The sequence below is a fragment of the Lycorma delicatula genome, chromosome 1 (genome assembly GCF_047948215.1).
Source record: "Lycorma delicatula isolate Av1 chromosome 1, ASM4794821v1, whole genome shotgun sequence".
In the NCBI taxonomy this organism is placed as follows: Eukaryota; Metazoa; Arthropoda; class Insecta; order Hemiptera; family Fulgoridae; genus Lycorma; species Lycorma delicatula.
In genome coordinates this window covers 108,122,443-108,142,086 of record NC_134455.1, presented here as the reverse complement: position 1 = coordinate 108,142,086, position 19,644 = coordinate 108,122,443, and the positions used below count along the sequence as shown (strand labels likewise).

Here is a 19,644-nt window from a genome sequence, read left to right as displayed (position 1 = left end):
AATTTGAGTAAATATCAAGACAAGGATGAAGAATTAATTAGAACCAGAGTTTGAAAACTTGTGACTGAAGAAACAAGTTACTTTGAAGCTCACAAAAAATTGTTTTAGTACAAAAGGGTTATCTGTTTTGTTAATTATTTTAGTTCTGATGGAAAAATTAAAGCTGAAAATTTATTGGCATGGGGAATAATAAGAACTAACTGCAGAGGCCTGCCAGATAATACAATTGCAGATAAAATTTTTAAAAGAAGGAATTATAAATAATAATAAATATTATATTAAATTATTAATATAATGAGGGAGTAATAAATTTCAATTTCATCATGACAGTAAAGAAACTGTAGTCATGAGAACTCAGAAGAATGGTACCAAAAAGAAATTAGATACTTCACAGTTGTAGCCGATTTCAATAAATAGACACTGATGTCATAGATGTAGCTGATCAGTACACAATTTTGTATGGTATAGACAGAAAATCTAGAAAGTAATGGAATAGAATCTTTTTGCAACTGCTCAATATTGCATTTGTTAATGCTAATGTTGTGTAGTATGAGATGTTTGAAAAAGATAATAATTTTGAATTTAGAAGGAATGTTGCTTTGAAGTTTAATAACTAGAAAACATAAAAACAAAAAAGGGCCTGAAAAGAAAATCAGATTATAATAATGTGGGTCCTTCCAGAGATGTGAACAAAAGAAAGTCAGGCTACTCTGTTCTAAAAGATGTAAAATTAGTATCCTAGGGCTCAGTAGCCAATTTTCACAGAAAAACATGGAAGATGTAAATAATGTAGCATAATAAAATGATAATGATGATGTTGACAGAATCAAAGCCTAGCTCTATCTGTTGATTATATTGTAGTTAGAAAAAGCTATTTTTTAGCATATCACAAGATTGAAAAATAACTTATTAGTAATTGCAATATAATTCAGAATGCATAAAGTTTGTATAGTTTAGTATTATACTCATAATTTTACTATTGATACATATAGATAACTGATTTTTATATAAAACAAGTTTCACATTTATATTAGTTTAATCACATATTGTTTTGTTATTATCATATATTTAGAATAGTATTACTATTTAGTAAAATTTACACAGCAGAATTAATTATTTTTATTAGAATTACTGTGTATTCCTTTTTCAGTATTAGAATGTTTTATTTAAAATGTATAGGATACTGAAAAGAGGTGTCAGAATTTTTATTCCAAAAAATGTAGCACTGAATTGTGCTACAATTCAGAAAATTTAGAATTGAAGTTATATATTATTAAAATTTTTATTATATAATATTTTTTATTTTTCCAATCAGTAGAAAGGAGAATATATATTATAAAATTATGTACATTTCCAAGCCTCAACAATACAATCATTACATAATATTACTGATTAGCTGACAATAATTAAGAAAATTTTGTAACTAAATAAATAAATAATAATAGTATCATTTATAGTAATAGTATTTACTATAAGAGCAAATATTACATTGTTTTTAATGTAAAAATTTGATAGTTATAATTAATTTCAACCTTTCCTGTACCTGCAATCCCTTACAATCACAAATTCCATTACTGAAAAATATTACAAATCACTCTAAAATTACAACAAAAAAATTAAAACCTTGTAGCCATAAGAAAAAGGAAATGCAGTGAAAAATTTGCATTTCAAAATATTGACTTTGGTCAGGATTCAAACAGTTAATTCATTAAAAATGAGGCCAGTATTGAGAATCCAATCATAATGTATAATTATTTGAGATATCATTAGTAAACAGTATTACAGAATAATATCTAGAAATTATATAATTAAAAATATCCCTCACAAACCTGAAGATGAGATAGATGTCCGATCAGCAGATATTTTAGCATTTGATGCTGAAGAAATTTCTCGGATACTTCCACCACCATGACCAATGATCCTTCCCATTACTCTCTACAAGACATATATAAAGAAAACAGATAAAATTAAAGTAATACTCATTCTTTTAACATTTTGGGTAATATTTGTAGCAGCAGAATGTATACTATTGATATGTCACAATATTCTGTTAGTAGTAATACATCTATCCACAAATTACCATCATTGTTATATCAGAACTGAATTGGCCATTAGATCATATACAAGAAAATTAATTTAATTTTGTTATCAGAAAATAGTTTGTACCACTACAGGGTGCTGCTTATATTGTTTACAGGCGGATGAAAGTTTTTTTCTATTATCAGTTTTGATTAACTATAATTTTTTTTTAGATTAACTTAAAAAAAATTGATATGAAATTGGAGGCATCCACTTTGCAGAGGATACATGTATATCCTGAACATAGAGCACCATTTACTTCAGACATTATGATCAGTATGAATCTTATTAACCCTTTAACATTTTTTCCATATTCTACTTCTCAGGGGGTTATTTTGTAAAAAAAAATTATTTTTGCAGTGAAGTCTTTACTTAAAAAGGAATAATTAATGTAAATTTAATTAGCATAAACTTATCAATACTATCCTACTGAATAATAAAAATTAAGTAGGGAAAATGAATATGAAGTAAAACGGAGTTCAGATGTTTTAACTAAATAAAAAACAGCCATATCACACCTTAACAGCAGAAATCCCAACAATTTCACTTAATGACCACATTTACACTGGCTTTGGACAAAATTAAATATCAAAATCTTAATTTTGATGGCAAAATCATTTATTTAAAAAAATTATTTAAATAATTCATTAAACAAAATATCAGATTGGGAAATTAAAGAATGAAAAGTCATTACATAATAGTTACTAACGAAAAAAGCTTCTCATGTTTAAAATCAATATATAGGGAAAAACTTCATTCATTCATAATGTTCTGCCATTAGGGAAGATCCTGTGACAACTGCTGCTCGTTACCTTGTTTTATCCTTGCTAACCTATTTGTTTCTGCATATTTCCCCTTTTCCTTAATCCCATCCATCATTTGAGATTTCTTCCTATCCTTTCATCGCATTCACTAATAAAAACCTTCTTCTCATATCCAAGCTACTTCCTTTTCCTATAATCAATCACATTTAGCATTTTCCTGTTCACTCTGATTCTCCTTAGAACTTCATTTGTTACATGATCTTGCCATCTGATTTATAATTCTGCGCCACAACCACATCTCAAAAAGAAAAATTTTGTTCTTGAAGAAGCCTCAAAAGCCGAGTCAAATACAATACCTGTTGTTAAAAGTATTAAGATTAGCGATCATTATAATGTTTTCGTCAATGGGACTGAATTTCAATTTTTATGATTAAGTAAATTTTTATGTAAATTTTTATGATTTTTAATTTTTATGATTAAGTAAATAAATCCTGTGTCCTTACTTGAAAATTTTATTTTGAATTTAATCATTGTTTATTATTATTATTATTGATTTGCCGCCTTATTTTATATATATTCTATATTATTAAACTAATAAATTATAATTGTAAAAACACTTTCAATTGTCAATCTCTCAATATCCTGACTGAGCTGTGAACACGTGACAAATTTATCCAAAAATGCTGTTTCTGAGTAACAGCTAACACAAAATGTTTCAGCTAATGGAAAAATTTGGTAGTTTAATTGTGTTTTTTGATCTGAGAAACTGAATAGAATAGATCCTAGAACAATACCTCTGTATTTCTGAGAAAATCGTCCATAAAATTGGAGTTGAAAAGTACTATTTGATGTTTGCCAAAAATTATGTTATTTAAACTGCCAATAAACAAATAAAATTTCTAGCAATATTTGTATATTATTTAATAATTGATTGATAATTTATATAAATAAAGTCAATGGAAAAATAATAGAACTTTACGAAATTCAACTTTTCAGAATAGCTTAAAATGTGACAAATAAATATCACAATTTAAAAAAAATAAATAAAAATCTTCTTCAGTAAGGCTAAAATAGATCTACATCTTAAAAATACTTTATGATTTGATATAATTTGATCTTGGTATTTGCCATTGTATTCTTTACCATAGATTAATTTTTATTAACTTCCATTACTTTAAGTGGCAAACTAAACTATTTTTGAAGCTGTTAACTTAAACAGCAAATATTTACAGAAAACTGAATTGATGATCATTTGCTACAATCAATTCTTATAATAAAAAAGTCTCAGATAATTTAATTTGTTTGGGAGGTTACTTTTTTATTATTATTATTTATTATATATTTTAGCATTACTGAAGAAAACTTTTGTTCTTTGTGGTTCTGAATATATCTTAAGCATACTCATCTTACATAAACACAGTACTGAGAACAGTATATACAGTCATAATTTTGAAATAACACAGATGGTAGATCAAATACTTTCATAACACAGACAATTGCTTTTTAAAGAATACATTGGTACAATAAATGTTATGAGAAAATCAATGTGTCACTGATAATATATATTGTACTTAGTTTTATTAACAAGTTTTCCTACTAATTGGCTGGACTACACCAATCAGAATCTTACACTAGATAATATCTTCACTAAACCACATAAAATATATCAAGAAAACTGTAAAGTGTACACAGCCTTCAAGCACAGTGGAAATTCATTCCTTAGTTACAAAGGTTTCACTCCCACCACTTTTGTAAGGCAGTTCCACACAAAGAAAAATTATTGCACTTAATTATTAAACACAATAGATTATAAACTTATACAAACAATTTAACATACTTGAGGCACCCACATCTCATATGTTTCAATCAATGGTTGATTCATTATAAGTTCATGTATCATAGCTTCAGCCAAGTGTACAGCTTCATTACCACCTCGAATTATGCAAGTTCTGGTTTCATCATCTACAACATTAAAAGAAAAATGGAGTGTGTTTAGAAGAGAAAGCAGATAAAATATTCATTTTCTATAAGTTCATGTTCAATGAATTTTCTAAATATCAAACACTGCCATGCATCCGCTTGAAAACACATGCACGTGCAGACACACGCACACACAAACAGCTTGTGTGTGCTACATAGCTTGAGTACCAAACGTATAGATATAGTTAACTGCCAAATAAGTTTACATCTTTCAGCAAGCAAATAAAGGAATCCTTATTTTCCTGCTCTCTCTTTGTGGATTCACATTAAATTAAAAAGTGCGAATATGAGAGATATTTAGAGTTCCAACTATCCAGTTTTATGATCCATTATTTACTGTGTATATGTAGGTACATATACACATTATTGAAATCAAAAGTAAAAACTATAAACTAAGTAAATAATGATAATTTTTTCTATTTTTTCAAAATTCAACACAAGTTAAAAAATAATATTTAATATTTAAAATAATATTTATTTAAGTTATTAAATAATATTTAAGAGTAAAATAAAATAGTAAGGGTTTTTAAAGAAATAATAAATAAGTAATGAAAATCTTCCCATAAAAAAGGATGGTGCGTGGGTTTGTTTGCTTGTTTGATGTATGTGCTCATGTTTATTTTAACTGCTATTGGTGCACAGCAGACCATGTGATGTGCCCAGTGCACAAATGATTCATTTGTTTGAACTATTTATATTTCTTTATACAAAAGTTTTATCTAAAGTTATACTTGTGTTTTGGGGATAAAAAAGGAAAATATTGGGGTTAGTGAAGTGTTAAAAAATCACAACTCAAGAAACAGCTAAAAATGTTCAGGAAAAACTTTCATTGTAAAAGTTTTTTTTTATTATTATGCTAAATTCATCAACGTTATTTAGTTACTGTTGGCAAAAACATTTAACAAAATCATGCATGAGTAATGAAACATAAACCATGTAATATTTTCACAGCAGGCAAATAGGCCTGCCTTTTTTCTAGTAAGTTAATAAAAACATGTAATAGTATGTAATGCCCAATGGTGTTCACAGCACTGAAAAATTATGAAAAAGTTATTCATGCAAGTATGGGTGCACACATATACAAAAGGGTACATTGTATTGTCAAATATAAAAATGTTTTAACTATGGCTTTAATGTATCACAGTATGTTATGGTCAACTACTGACTGCTAAGCCAGCAGCCAAAATTTTCTAAATATACAAAATGAGAATTGACAACACACACATTAAAAGTAAGCCGAGTCCATAATCCTTTAGTGGCTAGGTTTACTCATCAGTTGCTGGGGATTTTTACACAACTACTCCACCCAATAGATAACATAAGTATTAAAAAGAGAGTCACAGTTTGGAAAATTCTTCCTGTATCTGTATAGAACTATTTTCTTTTGAAAATAACCCCCCCCAAAAAAAAACCTTTTAAAACCAGAATAATAAGGATGTGCATAGCAGAAACGTACATTGATAGATAAGATACATATTAAGGAGATCAAGGCCAAGTGAGGAAAGAATGTCTTGAGCTTGAATAGGCATAGATGCTGTACACTGACAATGTGTAATGAAACAATTATCAAGCTCATTTTAAAATATGATATTAAGGAGATGCTGTCATGTAATTTTGATCTATACACATCAATACTAACTGAGTCCATCAATGAAAAAGAAATACAAAATGCCACAGAACTCAAAAATGTTCTTAACTAAAATGTTACTTCCCGTCAATTTAGAGACAATACTTTTAATGCTGTTCATTTGAGTGAAGAATAGACAATTGTAACATAATTTAAAAAAAAATTGTACTACAGCTGGTAAAACTGAAGTATACAGATTTTGTTTATACATATCCCAAACTACTGCTACAAACATGTAACAAATCTTAAAATTTGTAGACACTAAACTTTCAGCTTTTTTAGATGCTTGGTCCGTGTTTTGCTATCAAAATACAAGGTATGCTAAAAAATATCAGCAATCTTAATCTCCACCGAAGTAGTCCTCTTATGACTCAATATGCTTAACCCATGGTTTTTCCATTGCTGGAAACATTTTCTGTAGCCCTTTCTTGGAATGGCTACCAGCTGTGCTATCACGTTTGTCATATGTCTTCTCAGCTCCTAAATTGGGACCTTGTCAACAGTATATTCAGTTTGGTTTACGATCAGAAATTATAAGGAGCCATGTATGGTGAGTTAGGAGTCTAGTAAACAAGAGGAATTCCAAGATATGTTAGATTAGCTATGATGAATGGGTGTGTGTATATCAGAATACAATTGCCACTTGTGTGATTCCCACGGGTTAGCTATCTTGCAGCAACTGCATCCCCATGAAGATTGTATGGAAACCTTCAGATTGTTACAGAACCTTCAGGTAGTGCTATCTGTTGGCAGTTTGATCTTCTGAAGTGTATTTGTGATGCACAACTCCGCAATAGCTGGAAAAACCAGTTATCATTTTCAGTTTGCTCCTTACTTGCCTTGATTTTTTTCAATCTAGATGACTGAACTTTGATTTCTGAACATAAGATTTATCACCAATCACCAGTCTTAAGGAAGTCAGGATCACCACTGCATACTCTGTGTTAAAATAAATCTATTTCTGTTCAAGTGAAAGCAGCCCAGTATAAATTTTGCCTGACAACCTGTGCATGCTGACAATTTTCCTTTGTTGAACTGCCATTTTCATAACAATTGGATCACAATTTGCTGTTAACCTACTAGTGCATTGGTTCATCTAAACTGAAGTTTGGCTCTTTAGAATATTTGTTATTCTTTAAACATTTAAAAAAACATGATCTACACTTTTTTAATATACCTCACACAATTATAAAGATTTAAAATACAGACATAACATATGATCTCTACCGAACAATACTTGTGGATCTATTTTCTGATACCAGGCAAGAAAAATTTAAATACTTGGCTTTTATAGCAGAGAATCTGAAACCTGTTCACTTTTACCACAGTCTTTTAAATTATGCAATGTTTTAAAGTAACCGTTCAGCAGTAACTAAGAAACAATAAACAGAGAATATTGCACAGGTTTATTTACACATTTTACAATATTACAATTAATTTTATGAATATTACTATTAAAAGCTAACTATTGCAAGTAAATTAATACTTATTACTGAGCTCCATTTTCTTAGGTAATGAGTTTCTAAAATGCTGCCTTGATTCATACAAAACTCTTCTGTTTTTAAGAAATTCATGAATAAGTTCAGCATTTAATCTTCTACAAACTTTCATGTGTTTAGTGTCCCTCTCTGTTACATTTTTGCCTTCTCCAAACAGAAGAACCTACAAGGAGTTTGTCTGTTATTAGGTAAAATCAATTTTATATTATATATAAAGCAATATACAATCTGGCAAGATTAATCTGTCTGATTATATCAGGCATGACATGTAACAAATACCTTAACGTAACAAATGTTGTAGTGTATTAATGTCTTAATTAAAAAAAAAAAAATATGATTATATGTTGGATATATGTGAAATTCCTACGTAATGGATAACCGTGAGAGAAAATCCGTGAGTCTCCCTACGACTCTACATGGATTCTTTATATGGCAAAATAGTTGAATACTCATAAGATTGTAATCAAGCATAAACAACTGAACTGGTTGAAAAAAAACTTTTTTCACTTATTTTAAGATCAATTAAAAATTCCTACAAATTATAATGAAGATAAATCCCTAATGCAAAAAAAAAAACATTCAAACTTCTTCTTCTTCGTCTTCTTGATGGATCTGTCTTGCAACAGATTTCAACTCTACAGTTTTTTCACTTTTTTTGATCCTGGACTTCTCTTTTCATTTGCCAATAACTTCTTTCAAACACATGTACGTAAGTACAGGGTGTCCCATATAAAACGCAACCCAACCTTATATTGGTAGGTATTGAAATAATAAAAAGGCATGTGTAAATGTAATTTTTATTATTACCATCCATTACCTTACATTTAGAGTAAATGTTGGAAGTGGCCGCCATCTTCAATTCTTTTTACAGCATTTCTTGCAACTTTTTTCAAAGTTTGTGGCTGGATATTTAATACAGCTTGTTCAATATTGACTTTCAATTGTTCAAGTGTTCGTAGTTTGTTGCTGTAGGCTTTTTCTTTGAGGTAACCCCCATAGAAAAAAATCCGCCGCAGTCAAATCTGGAGATCTTGGTGGCCACAAGCCTTGACCGATAACACGATTACCAAAGAATTCCTTAACGAAATCAGAAGTTGAACCTGCGTAGTGCGATGTCGCACCGTCATGTTGTAGCCAGCAGTGTCTGTCTTCCTCTTCCAAGAGTGCAATGAACTGAAATAAAATATCCTGATATCGTTATGCATTAATGGTGTACTCGAAAAAAATAGGACCAATTATTTTCTTCCGCGATATCGCGTACCACACGCCCAACTTCTGCGAGTGTAATTGTTTTTTGTGATAAACGCAGGGATTTTCAGCACTCCAAATTCTACTGTTATGGCTGTTTACGTAGCCATCCAAATGAAACCATGCTTCATCTGTGAAAAATAACGAATCCATAACATTAATTCCCTCACACAGAAATTGACGGAATCATTGACAATATTGTAGCCATTTTTCTTTGTTGGGCTCAAGAAGTTAATGAACCGTTTGAATGTGATACGGTCGTAATTGTAATTGTTTGGTCGCCCGATGAACAGTTGATTTAGAAAAATTAATTTCAGCAGACAAAAGGCTGTCGATTTATTTGGCGAGGTGAGTAATCAGTCTTTGATTTCAGTGACTGTATCTGTATTCAACACTGACGCAGATCTTTTGTGTTCCTTGTTATTAACAGAACCAGTCTCTCTAAATTTGCAACTAACCTTAATACTGATGTTTTGTTAGGAGCTGGTTTATCTGGGTACTTATGGGGAAACAAATCTTGCACTGCAACCACTGATTTTGTACTGAAGTACGACTGAACAATGAAAACACGATCATCTAGCGAAAACACGCGATGTTCAGATGTTGGACGAGTCCATTTCAGTAACGAGTAGGGGAGTAAGCTTGACTTTTGAAATTTCATGGATGAGTGATTGATGGGTTGCGTTTTATATGGGACACCCTGTATATATGCATATGTTAGACCATGACACAAAGAATTAAATTAGACCATGATATAAAGTAAACAAATTTTTCATACAGAAGATAAAATATAATGATTTACCTTCACTATCTTTAAAATTGATTTTTGTATCTGATTTTAGCTCTATTTCCTTAATATTACTACCACCTCGACCAATAACAACTCCAACACTGGCTTTAGGTATCTTCATTTCAAGTACAGTACTTCTTGATGTTTTTACACCTTCAATCGGATCTTCCAGTTCATCATCCTGCAAAAAATAAACAGAAATGTTTGATGGCAAATTATGAAAAAGATGTAATTTATAAAAATTTCTTTCAAGAAATGAAGTACAGATATTTATCATTTGGATGGTGAAAAAGTACATGTCTTCACAAATCTACACATGTGTTCCCTCTGTAGATTTTCATTTTGTTGCTTTGGATCTCACTTTTCTTTAACAGTTGTTCAGGTGAAACTCAACTCTTCACTCTCATTCTTTTATCTGCCTTTTCCTTTGGCAAGCTGTCTTCATATAGTTTTATTATTTGCAAAGAACACGGTCACATTATTTGAGCAGCAATAAAACTAGCATAAGGAAAAATCTAAAACATTCATGTACAAAAAAAACATGTTCTGTTATGTCTATAAAATAAATGATTATTCTATTCACATTTTATACTGAATTTAAAAGTTTTTAATAAAATAACTAAGGTTCCTATGAATAACAAACAGTTAAGTTCAATACTTTCATGAATAACACTGTTAAGTTCACAGGCTAAGACAAAAACATATTCTGATCTAAAGTTAAAAAACTATAAAGCAACAAACTACTTAGCAGTAATATGTGCTTCAGTTTCTAACAATGTACATGCATAAATAATCATCACAATCCAGTTATAAGAACACACAAATTCAGTTTTACCTTATTATAAAGAAGATATAATGCAGTAGCACAAACTCCCACCATAGGCAAACCAAGCAAAAATATCAATGAATTCACATTCCAGCCCATTACAGTCTTAACTCCCAAACTGAAACACACAAATACATACAACAAATAAACAACATCCCTGATTTCATTTTGAATAAAAAAACGTTTTCATAAACAGTATAGCAAAATTTACAGCCACTATGAAAAAAACCATGAGTAAACAAACACATTTATCTGCTAATAGCAAATAAATCAAATATTTTACAAGTTTAGACTACTGTATGATATATCATAAATTTCATTCTTCCTTACTATTTTTCTTTGAAATTATTCAGTATTGTACATTGAATACTACCTTTCAGCACAATATCAAGTGATGAACATTTATTAATTTAATTCTCAATGGACAAAAAAATAAACTTTAAATAAATAAAAAATAGAATTTATTGAACTGTACTTTCAGATGGTATTTTTGTAGCTAATTATTCGTCTACTTTATCAATTGAGTTGCAAGCAGCATTTTATTAATGTTGTGTTTGTATAATTAATGTGTTAAACTTGAAAATTAGTGTGTTTGTGAAGTACATATTGTCGGAAGATTACAGAGATTGACTTTTTTTATACTATGTAAGATTTGCATGTTGAAGTTAATACTTTTGCACACATACACTCTGTGTTTGGTAGATTTGCAAAGTTTAATTCAGTTGATTATAATGCTTGAAAGAATTTTTGTGTGTAAGTGGATCAATGTGCATCCAGTCCGATGAATTATTTAATACAATCACTGCACTTTTAATTTGTATGATCTTATATGTTTTGTTTGCAGTTAAAAAGCGACACAATATCTTTCTACCACAAATGAAGGGAATTTCATGTGATTGTTAGTTGATATATGTCATATATTTTTTGTAACTAGACATTTTATATTTTTTGTTGTATTTTATGTAAAGTACCTAAGTGTGGAAGGTAGGCATCAACACTATTAAAATATGTAGCAGAGGTATTAACGTGCTAAATATCTTATAAAGTTCTTTAGTTCATAAATGTGAATGTAATGAAAAAAAGAGGAACTTGCTTCTGCTGGGTGAGATGTTTAGGCTTATAGTGAATAAGCGCTGGCAGTGAAGATGGGTATTATAGAAATATTTTAAATGTGCTTTTATTTTTTTAATAAAGTAAGGTCAAGCAAGTTAAAAGATTGGTTGTGTTCTATAGTAAACTAACTGTTAGGATGTAACTTGAATGAGATTGTCTTATGTTTGTTGAAATATGTCTCCAGGATTAAATATCATCTATCCCTAAATTCATTATTTGCCACTTTCAATCTTAGAGAATTTACTGCAAATATGAACCATATCTTCTCTGAACATGTTTCTCTGAGTTTGATAAGAACCTGTTTCTCTCAACAGTAAATATATTAAGAAAATAGTAACAGCAAATACATATGGATCTTGGAAAAAGATTTTTTTTTTCATAGAGTAATGTTACCTCTATGGGGTCTATCTATTATTGATTATCTCATACGTCTAGATACAGCTGTGAAGAATACTTCTTTTTTATGCCAGACCCTTACGGCTCTTTCTTTATTTTGTAAGGGTACAGAACACAGCTTCACATTTGGGATTCTTAAATGTGTTGTATGAGTGCAGTATCCATGGGAAGAATATGCACATTTTGCTACTGATATTTTTATTCTTAGTTATTGCTTTCATATATATTCTTAATATTTATATTTTAATTAATTCATGTATGTTTATTATGTATTATTAGAATTATTTTATGTAATACAAATTGATGTGTGAATAGTTATTATTATACTTGAAATTATTATATGAGCAATTAATTCCCATTACCAATGTTTTTTTATTAAAGAAAACTATGTTAGTAATTTTTTGGATGTTAATTTTTTTTTTGTAGACTATTTTATTTACTTGCTGTGGATATCCGAGTCATAAATTTCCACACATATATTTAATCTTTTTTTTTTTTTACTGTTATTATATTCTCTCTGTTGCACTATGTACGTCTTTTACAAAATAAAAATTTCTTTATTCATGAGTCATTGATGCCCACTTGCAAGGTATTAATATAATTTCAGATTAGGAAATTATTTTTTTCTTTATAGTAACTTAATAATACTTCACCAAAATAATAGGAGTGTTAAAAAGAATTTTGATTTATTTGCATCTTACTTAAGTTGAGTAAAGCTATAACTGAATATAATAATTTTAACTGAGGATTGAATTTGTGATTCAGATGGACTTCATGTTATACACTAGAACACCGTGCCTCTTGCAATGACAATCATAATGGAGGGTAATCCTTTAATACAGGAATAACATGTCATGTTATATTAAATTCAGGGCATCTGTCAGGGCCAATTCTCTGCTGGTTGACTATAAATTATGAACCCTTACTTATGCTTTATTGAGAGTATACTGGTGGCGTGCTGCTTTTGAAGATGTTTTTATTGAGTTTTAATGAATTGCTGTCTAGAATTAAAACAAATACTGTGTTTAGTACTGGGGAATTTAATATTAATATTATTAACATTGAAATAATGTCATTAAAAAATATTTGGAATGTTTTTATAATCAGGGATATGAAAACTTAATTTATAGAGACTAGAATAATGGAGATGTTATGATATAATGAGTGTAAATGAAGTGTAGTCTTGTACATTCTCAGTTCGACCATTCCTGAGATGTGTGGTTAATTGAAACCCAACCACCAAAGAACACCGGTATCCACGATCTAGTATTCAAATCCGTGTAACCTTGATCATTGACTAGATGGATGCAAATGTTATTTAATGAAAAAAAAAAACGTTGAGATTGTAGTAAATAATGATATTCTTACAGATATTTAACAAGTAGCTATCAACGATTATTTTGTTAATGTTTCCACATCCATTGCCTCTTCAATCTCCTGGATGAGTGAACACCAAATCATACAAGGATAGATTTCATTGCACTCCCAGATGAACTCTATTTTTTTATCTCTTGTTACTAGGAATGAGGAAATAGAATTAAGTGATTATTTATCTGCAGGTAAATCAAGAGATGTTGATATTATATAACCCCAATAATATTCAACATGAGTGTTAGTGGTGTACCTCCCATACTGGCACGTATTTTTAACTCGGCTTAGATACTGGAGTTTTCCTGAGAAGTTGAAGGTTACAAAAGTCATTCCTATACTCAAGTCAGATAATAGAACTGGAACTGATGTTACTAACTACAGACCTACTTCATTATTATCAGTGTTTGCTAAATTACTAGAAAAAATAATTTAAAAGTTAGTTTATTAAGGTTTTTGGAAAATAACAAGTTTTTTATGATGCACAGTAAGATTTCCATAATGGATATAATACTCAAGTAGATTTATGGCTTTCATTCTTTACATAAGAATTTAAATAGCCCTAAATTTAATAAGGTATTGGGGTTTCTGCCTTGATTTTATTTAGGATTTGATTCTACTAATCACTGTTTACTTTTAAATAAAATGGAGGCTGTAGGAATCGGTAGATTGGCTCTTGACTTGGTTCTGGTCTTACTTGCATAACAGGAAGCAATTTATACAAACTGAAGTGGTAAAGCACAAAGTAGGAGAAATCAACCATGGGGTTCTTCAGTTCCATTCTGGGTCCAATATTATTTCTCATATTTATTAATGATTTATTTTCATATTGTTTTAACAGCTCTGTTGTAGGATTTGTGTAGTGCTCTAGCATAAGGTGCCACAAATATAAATGATAATAAAATGCGCACTGACCAAGAATATTTTAATGTATGATTTAATAATAACTTAATGGTAATAAACATATCAAAAACTAAATGTTTAAATCTTTCATTGTCAAATTCTTTTAACTTTAACTGTGAGGTAAGGAGTCATTTGATTAGCTGAGATGAAAATAATTTTTTGTGTGGTGTGATACTTCAAACTGATCATATTAATCTTAGTTTGATTGATTGATGATGGATTTTTTTTTGAATTATAATGTGAAGAGATATTTGCTAAATGTATGGAAATTTCTATACAAAATGTTTTTGTGAAATTGATAGGTGGTAGAGGAAGACTAGCAGAATTTTATACTTTATTAATGATGTTTAAAATTATGCTTTTAAATCAGTTTTCTGTTTTTAAATTAGTTGCAATGTGTTTACTGATCAGTGGTAATTGTGGGGGGGAGGGTATATGACAAGAATGAGAATCACGAATATATCATTGATTCAACTTCCTAAACTAAACCGAACAGAGTGGTGCCATTAGAATCGTATTTCTGGGGCCTAAATTTTAAAACACGATATTACATCCACTTGTTCCAGTTATTTAATTAACATTAAAAATAAGGCTACAAAATGGATACTCAAGCAGACGTATGATGATACTGATTCTTTATTTCAAATAGTAGTAATATTAAACAGGAGTGGGATGGGCAAAAAAATGTAGAACTTCAAACTCCTATTAATTCCTTTTCTGAAGTAAGGTATAACTAAAAAAATAAAAATAATTTTTGCTAATGTGCCCCAGTAGTAAACATTTGAAATTTTATTTCAGCCATAACAACCCCAACCCCTTTTTCCAATCTTTGCAAAAATTTAATACATTCTTTTGACCCAGATTGAGTACCTGTCTACTAAGTTTGAAGATAATTGGTCATTGGGCTCCAAAGTTATAAGACCAAATACAGGCCAACATACATACACACAAACATCCATCTTGAGAAAAAAAATGTTTGGACTTAGCACTATAGTAAAATTTTGTTGCAAATTAAAAATTTATTTGAATCATTTTTTTTGTTTTAATATATTTTTTTAATTTTTCCTTAAGCCTCAAAACTTAAAAAATCTAAAACCAATTTTTTAATTTTTTTATCAATCTACGTCCATTCCCAGTATAGCTAAAGCAGTAAATTTCACTACAGCCAGAAAAGTAAAAATCTAAGTTGCTCAAAAAAAAAGATTCCATACAAGGAACTAGACAAAAAAAAAAATTAAATCAAACATTTACACAACGAAATACATTTTTATTAATGTTGTCTGTCATTATATTATGAAATAAATCCATACTAATCAAATAAGTCAGTTTCTTCTAACTTTGAAAAGGCACTAGTATGGCTATGCTTGATTTTTGCATTACCAGTATTGGTATGGCTATCTTTATTGGATGCCAGTGCCTGTGTCATTGAATTAATGTATTTTTATCAATGGGCCAATCCACACATGTCAAGTAATTATCTTTTTCTACAACTGAATGTTGTAAAACATGAGATTTAAATCACAACGTCATGATGCTGAAATGAAGATGGAAAAGACATCATTCAAAGAAAACTGGATGCTAACCATTAAGCAAGAACTACTTGTACTAAAAAAAAAATCTGCGACTTATTATCAGACTGTTTACATTAAATCACTATCAATTAGCACAACACTATCAAATATTCAACATGTTTGAATTTTCAATCATTAATCTATGGCCATTATTTTCCTCGTTTAAAATTGTCTATTACTTTTATCAAATAATCACAGATTAAAAATCAGAAAAATTTGTTGTAACTGGTTTTTAAAAAGACTTTAATTGGGTACATTATCTTATAGTAAATTTACTTACTGTTTAATGTTTGAGAGAAATTTACAACAAAAAAAATAATAAATTCTGTAACAATGCGACTAAATTTTGCAGTAAGTAAATAGCTACATATATTCTCTAATTTACTCAAAATATATAATGTATTTGAATTACTAAGATGTATGATTTGTATCAGCTGTAAAATGTAATTTTTCATCTTTTTCATACAAGTAGTTTGGTACTTATGCAGTTTGTTCCATCCCAAACAAGACTTTAATTGTTATGACAATGCAAAAAATGTGCAAACAAAGAAAAATGCTTAATGCGCATTAAATTGAAATAGAAAGACCTAATTAACCAAATTTTATTTGAAAAATACAAACATCTAACAAAACTTTAAATGCAAGGATATTCCTCAAAAATGTGTTTCCAAAAATAAAAAAAAAGCATTGTCAGGATACTTTTTATGCCACATATAATTGCTCAAATATAACTGCCAAAGTTCTCTATGAGTATCAAAACGTTGCTTATGCTTTTCTTTTGCCATGTTGATTTGATGTGACTGGTACAAGCACCAGTTTGAGAGTCAATGAAATTTTTAGAATGATTGTCAGTAAAATGGGTGTATCAAAGATCCTTAAGATTACTGTAGGCTAACCTAACCTAAAGATAAAAGACAGTGGGATGGAACAAACTGTATTAAGTGCCAGTAGTTTTAACATGTGTAGTAAAACAATATCAGGTATCAAAATGTTAACCCACCGGCTTGGTCTAGTGGTGAACGCGTCTTCCCAAATCAGATGATTTGGAAGTCGAGAGTTCCAGCGTTCAAGCCCTAGTAAAGCCAGTTATTTTTACACGGATTTGAATACTAGATTGTGGATACCAGTGTTCTTTGGTGGTTGGGTTTCAATTAACCACACATCTCAGGAATGGTTGAACTGAGAATGTACAAGACTACACTTCATTTACACTCTCATACATATCATCCTCAATCATCCTCTGAAGAATTATCTAAACGGTAGTTACAGGACGCTAAACAGAAAAAAGAAAGAAAGAAAAAGAAAGGTCAAAATGTTAAAATAAAAAAAATAATCACATTTTAATTATACTCCACATTACCTTATTAAAATTTGGAAAAATCAATCAAACTACATTCAAAAAGGCTTATGGCATAAGAAATATCTTAATACATCAATGATAATATATTACATTTTAAAAGGCAAACAGCATAAACATTATTGGGCACTTGAGCACTTTATGTGGTACACACTTTGAAAATAAATTTTCTCTAAAAATGATAGATCATATACCTATTTTAACCTCTTAACAGATTTACCTGATTATTTAAACAATAACAAAAAATTATAGATATAAATTAACCCAACTTAACCTAAACTCACTAACCTCGACTAATTAACAGTAATGATTTGATTATTTAAATTATTTTGAATTTATTATTTAAATACTCAAAATATTATAGTGTTAATTGGTCAAGGTTAGCAAGCGAAGCGAGCGTAGGCTAAATTATATTTATAAAATAATAAATACAAATGGTTATAAAATTGGTAATATAATGGCTACATTGGGTAATATAAACAATAATCCAAAAGTTTGCAATTTATTGGTCGACAGGCTAACATAAGCAATTACGGTACCACCTAAAGTGCACAAGTGCCCATTATTGTTCTTCACAATAATAAAAATCCACAGTCATAAGATACGAACAATATCATTACCAACTCTCAAGTTCAAAACTAACAATATGAGCCTACCTACCAACATATTACAATCTTCCAGCCCGCGCGAACTATATTAAAAACAAACTTTATTGTAGGGCATTTTCATACTCCGCACACCATATAAGCACAACAAAAAACACTCACCCCAAAAATAAAATCCAGTTATAAGGGATGTTTTATATATACAATATATGTTTGCCTTATATCATGCTATTTGAATAGGCAGAATTAACTTACCAGCTAAATAAAAATCTTGTCACTAGTAATCAGCAGTCTTCAAATTTAACCCTTTATGCCACCGTACCACACAGCACAGGTTAGACGTAACTTCGAAAAATAAGAAAACATAACTTGCGATTCTTCCGGGAGTAAAGATATCTCGAAATGTAAGAAAGCAAACGTCACTAGCGATCCTACCGGCGTTAAAGATATGTTTAAAGCTCGGTTCAGATATAATTTTCATTGAAAGTAAAAAATTAACAAAATATAACCTGCAGAAAAAGTAACTAAATCATGGAGAAAATGGAGCAAATAACACTCAAAACAATTTTAAGATTCGATGAACATCAATAAAGCACCATAAAATAAGCAAGCGTAATATTATCTATACGGCAGAAAATAAAAAATCTAGTTTACTGTAGAAGAAACATTTTGTAATGATACTTACTCCAAAATTAGCGTACCTAAGAATTAGCGTAAACGTAGGTACATAGATATTACATGGAGGGAGATGAAGTGCCTGAAGAAGCAAAGCGCTACATAAAAGTTATACACACAAGAAAGAAAAACAGAATAATATTCGACAAATATACTGCACAAAGTGTTATTTATAACAGAAAATCAGAATCACCTATAAACAATTTTTATATATCTGTAATTCTATATCTATAGTTACTTTCATCTATGAACATTATCCACTGGAACGTTCGATGTCTTCGTTCCCGGATTGAAGATGTTAAGGTATTAATACGCGCACAAGAACCTTTAGTAACGTGCTTCCAGGAAACGCACCTTCTACAAGATGCAGTAACTCTCAAAGGGTATTTCTGTGAGAGATACGTCTTGTTGATAATAGAGAAAGTGGTAGGGTTACTATCTTCATTCAGGACGGGTACCAACTACAAGAATACCACTAGCTACCCACATTCCCGCAGTCGCCATGGAGATCCCATTCAAATTATACATCTGCAATCTATACTTCTCACCGAACTAAGACTTTGATGCAATAGATTTACAAAATCTCCTCGTCCAAATACCATCACCATAGTTAATAATGGAAGATTTTAATGCCTACCATATTTCATTGGGCTCAAAAATGTGTTCCCTTCGAGGAAATATCATAAACAGAGTGAGACGGGACTTGAACCTCTGTCTGCTGTGAAGGATCATGCCCGTTTATGTCGTTATCGACTGGTACTTTATCCAACATTGCCACCTACTTACACCCATCAAGTTTACTCCCTCATATTAATTGGTCTGTTTGTGAAGACTTACACGGCA

The 19,644-nt window shown here is 29.9% G+C and overlaps 1 protein-coding gene across 3 annotated transcripts in view; it reads right to left on the bottom strand.

The window, feature by feature from the left end:
• The window catches only part of LOC142320890 (tudor and KH domain-containing protein homolog), a 55,681-nt gene extending 37,145 nt beyond the window's left edge, over positions 1–18,536 (bottom strand). Inside the window, exons 1-5 of one of the 3 annotated variants that reach the window (XM_075358877.1) lie at positions 18,382–18,536; positions 10,823–10,931; positions 10,000–10,168; positions 4,681–4,805; positions 1,830–1,935 (exon numbers count right to left, since the gene is read on the bottom strand). In XM_075358877.1, coding sequence (XP_075214992.1) covers positions 1,830–1,935; positions 4,681–4,805; positions 10,000–10,168; positions 10,823–10,912 — 490 coding nt within the window. In that variant the 5' untranslated portion in view covers positions 10,913–10,931; positions 18,382–18,536. Of the gene's footprint in view, positions 1–1,829; positions 1,936–4,680; positions 4,806–7,936; positions 8,088–9,999; positions 10,169–10,822; positions 10,932–18,381 lie in introns of those variants that run through there. The other 2 variants (XM_075358881.1, XM_075358888.1) reach the window with 2 other exon arrangements.
• Between the last annotated feature and the right edge of the window lie 1,108 nt (positions 18,537–19,644).